Genomic DNA, 3467 nt, shown 5'->3' with positions numbered 1-3467 from the left:
GGCTCCTCACATCCCCTCTGCCGGCTAGAAACGAGCAAAAATTCATCCGAGAAACTGTTCCTGCTTTAGGGTCCGAAGTGGGGGTTCTCGCCCCTGCTCCCGCATTTGTTTTGGTGGCTTTTCCCTAACGTCGAACTCCTGCTCGAGGGTCAGACCAGTCTCACAACAAAACGTCCTGACCAGCAGATCGCAGCTCTCGCTGCTCTCTCCTCGTTCGGGCCGGGGGTCCAACAGGGGGACCCCAAATTGCACCCCGAGAGCTGCGGCTTCCCGCGCCCGGCCGAGGCACCGCGACCCCCGGCACGAGCGGCGAAAGAACCAACGGGGCGAGGATTTTACAACACTTATGAGAGAGGAGATCACTCTCTCCACTCCACCGGTTCGGGACTGGAGGCCTAAACACCCCTAGAATTTATCATTGCCCGAATMTCGGCCCGGCCGGGTGGGTTTTCCAWAGGAGATGCCGGTACTTTCGCTTTYCCTGCTGCCCATTCCCTGCTTGCCCCTTACCTGAGTTTCCGTGAGGCTGAGGCTGTGTGCCAGCTGCTTTCTCTCCGCTCCTACTACATAATGGTTCTTCTCAAAGGCATGTTCCAGTCTCAGTAATTGGGATGGGGAGAAAGCTGTACGGATCCGTTTGGGTTTCCTGGCCAGTGCATTGTGCAATAGGAAGCTCTCCGGGCTGGTTTCATTCCCTGGGAAACAGGGTGAAACAGAGATTAGTAGAACACCTTCCCCAAAAGCATTCGACAGGACTTTTTAGCACAATAATTTTTGTCTCCCACCATCACCTTCAGGATAAATCCAACTACAATTTCTTTTTCATTTTTCAGGGCCTTTTTTGAATTGAATTTTCCTTTGATTAATAGGTGGAGGTGAAGCATAAATAAGCATGGGGACCATGGCACTGGGAGAAATTAAAATGCTAAAGCAACCTGGGAAGCACTACAGAAAAGAAAARAAAAAAAAAAAAAAAAAGAACTGGCCAGAGCCCGGCTGCAGTGTCTGCGGCTACATCTCACGGCTGCCCCCCTTCCCCTCGACCACCGGAGCCTCACGTCTTTCCCTGTTTGTTTATTATTTCCATTTTTTCGTCCTGCCCAGCTGGGCAGGGGCTCTCAGGGCGCCCTGGCCGAGCCCCTCGAGTCTGCCTGGCCGCCCACCGGGCTCCGGGAGCCGCCAGCCTGCTCCCCCGGCCTGTCTCGGCTTCCCTCGCCCAAAACTTCGGCCGAAGCCTTTCTCCAGCCGCTTCCCTTCGTTCTGCCGGTGCGCTGCGCTCAGCGGGGCTCCCAGCACTGCCGTTCCCGGCCCACTGACCCTCCCCGCTGCCTCGGCGGCGGCGGGATCCGRTGTGGAAATAAAGAACCAAACTCCGGGGAGGCCACAGAGCGGCCATCCCATCGCATCCTATCCCATTCCATCCCATCCCATTGCTGCCGGCCTGYATCGGAGCGGGGGCTGGAGTGGGGGGTGGGTGAGCCGGGGCTTTTCGGTGGGCATTTCCCTCCGGGGTGCCCCTGGGCCGCTTCTCCAGGTTGGTCCTTCCAAGGTGGAAAAGGCACSGAGGGGCTCTCTCCGAAAGTGCATTAAAAATCGTTGGAGGAGGAGGGTGTGTTTGAAATCAGGCTGTGGCTCAACACCAGGACATTTCCGCCTTTCATCTATCCCTCGTTACCAATCGCCTGGTGCCTGCGACAAATAATTTAGTGAGCGAAACCTGTAATTTTATTCTGAAAGGGTAATAATCCATTTTGTGTCTCAGACCGCCTGGCTTCGGTGAGAGTGGCTCCTTTCCCAACTGGCTGCAGCGGCCCGGCTGTGGAAGGCCGGGGAAAATGCAATATGCAGGTGATTTGTTCTCGTTCCGAATTAATAAATAAAAATACAAGGGAAAAAAAAAAAGCAGATGGTTCCCTGCCAGTGAAGCTGGGGTTTTTTTTGTTTGTTTGTCGGTTGGTCTATAATGAAAGTGGCAGAAGCCGGACCCATTAAAATCGGCTCACTCTTCGGAGAAGACGCTGCCGGTTACAAAGGGTTAAACAAGGGGGATTTTATTGATTGTCCGCCATTGGATTCGGTTATTTCCCTTCAGCTTTATTAATCGCTTGGCATTTGGAGCCCCTCGCTGTCCGCACGGTCGGGATCGCCCTCCGTGCCCCTTCCCYGGCTATCCTCGGCAGCCCCATCTCCCCGCGCTGCTCCGGCGCTGGGATTAATGCCCCACACACTCTCCCCTCCTCCTTTCTCTGGGGTTCGCTTCATTTCTTCCCTTCTAACAAGAGCAGCGGCCGGACTCGGGGCGGCGGCGGGGGCTTCCTGMGGCCCCGCCGCTCGGCCCCGGCAGCCCGGCGGGCATCGCCGCCTTCCCGGGGGAACCTCAGCCTCACCACCTCTCCCTCCATTCCCCGCTCTGCGGAGCCGCTTCCTTCGGGGGCTCCTCTCTAGTTTTTAACACACCGAAACAAAAAATATCCATCTTTTCTTCTGCTTTTAATAGGGGCAGAAAGCTGACGAAGTCCCAGCCGGCCTTGCCTTCCCGCTTGCCCCCCTCTTCCCGGAAAATCAAAACAAACCGGGGAAAGCAGCAAAACAAAAACCAAGCCCAAGCCCCTCGGCTCTGACAGCTCTTCCAAGTTTGGAGGAGGGGGAGACAGGGACAAAAGACCCCGGGCCCAGCCGAGCCGAGCCCTCGGCTCCGGGCAGGGGCCGCCCGCCCAGCCGCCGACCCTCGATATCCGCACCGCGGGGACCGGCCGGGGCCGCCGGAGGATGCAGGGGTGGATCGGAAGGAGAAGAAAAGTTGCACGTACCTTGGAATCTGTGGCCCAGATACCGGTAGCGGTGTATTAGCCACGGGTAGAAGGTGGAGGGGTCCCTTTGCTGCGAGGCGAAGAGCGGGTGCGTGGAGTGCGAAGCAGGCAGCGGGTGGGCGGCCAGGGCGTGAGGAGGGGGCACGGGATGGACCGGCACGGCCGGGTTAGGCGGGTGRGAGACGGCCTCTGCAAAGACCAAGTCCGGGTTGGAGTAGACCCCCCTGCCAGTGGAGTGGAAGCCGTTGAGAAAAGGGTTCATCGGGCTGGAATTGGCATAGCTGAGCGCCGCCGGCCGGATAGGATCCTCGGAGCGAGACGCGGGCAAGGGGCTGTCTTTGGCCACCAGCGACTCGATGGTGAAACACCGCTTGGGTGTGGGCTGAAACATGCTGCCGCGACGAGAGTCCCCGACCCAATCTCTGCCCGTCTCTCTCTGGTGCGCGGGAGACGATCCGGGGAAGTTTGCAGCAGGGAGTGACTTGAGGAGGGATAGATACACACATAAATAGACAGGGGCTGGAGGAAAAGGAGGCAGCGGCAGCCAGCGGTACCCAAAAGGGAGACACACACACGCACCACGCACACACACACAAAAAAGTTGCTGGGAGAAGTTTCCCTCCTGCAAGGAAAAGGCGGTCGCGCCCCCCCCCCCCC

At 58.0% G+C, this 3467-nt stretch overlaps 1 protein-coding gene across 3 annotated transcripts in view; it reads right to left on the bottom strand.

Annotated features, from left to right (window-relative positions):
* EMX2 (empty spiracles homeobox 2) overlaps positions 1-3467 on the bottom strand; it is a 7203-nt gene that overhangs the window by 2855 nt on the left and 881 nt on the right. The window contains exons 2-3 of one of the 3 annotated variants that reach the window (XM_057370304.1): positions 2811-3291; positions 511-695 (exon numbers count right to left, since the gene is read on the bottom strand). In XM_057370304.1, coding sequence (XP_057226287.1) covers positions 511-695; positions 2811-3201 — 576 coding nt within the window. In that variant the 5' untranslated portion in view covers positions 3202-3291. Of the gene's footprint in view, positions 1-510; positions 696-2810; positions 3462-3467 lie in introns of those variants that run through there. The other 2 variants (XM_057370303.1, XM_057370305.1) reach the window with 2 other exon arrangements.

Source organism: Malurus melanocephalus, unplaced genomic scaffold, assembly GCF_030028575.1.
Source record: "Malurus melanocephalus ecotype Western Australia unplaced genomic scaffold, MMel_1.1 scaffold_122, whole genome shotgun sequence".
Lineage (NCBI taxonomy): Eukaryota > Metazoa > Chordata > Aves > Passeriformes > Maluridae > Malurus > Malurus melanocephalus.
This window is presented reverse-complemented; position numbering and strand designations above follow the sequence as displayed.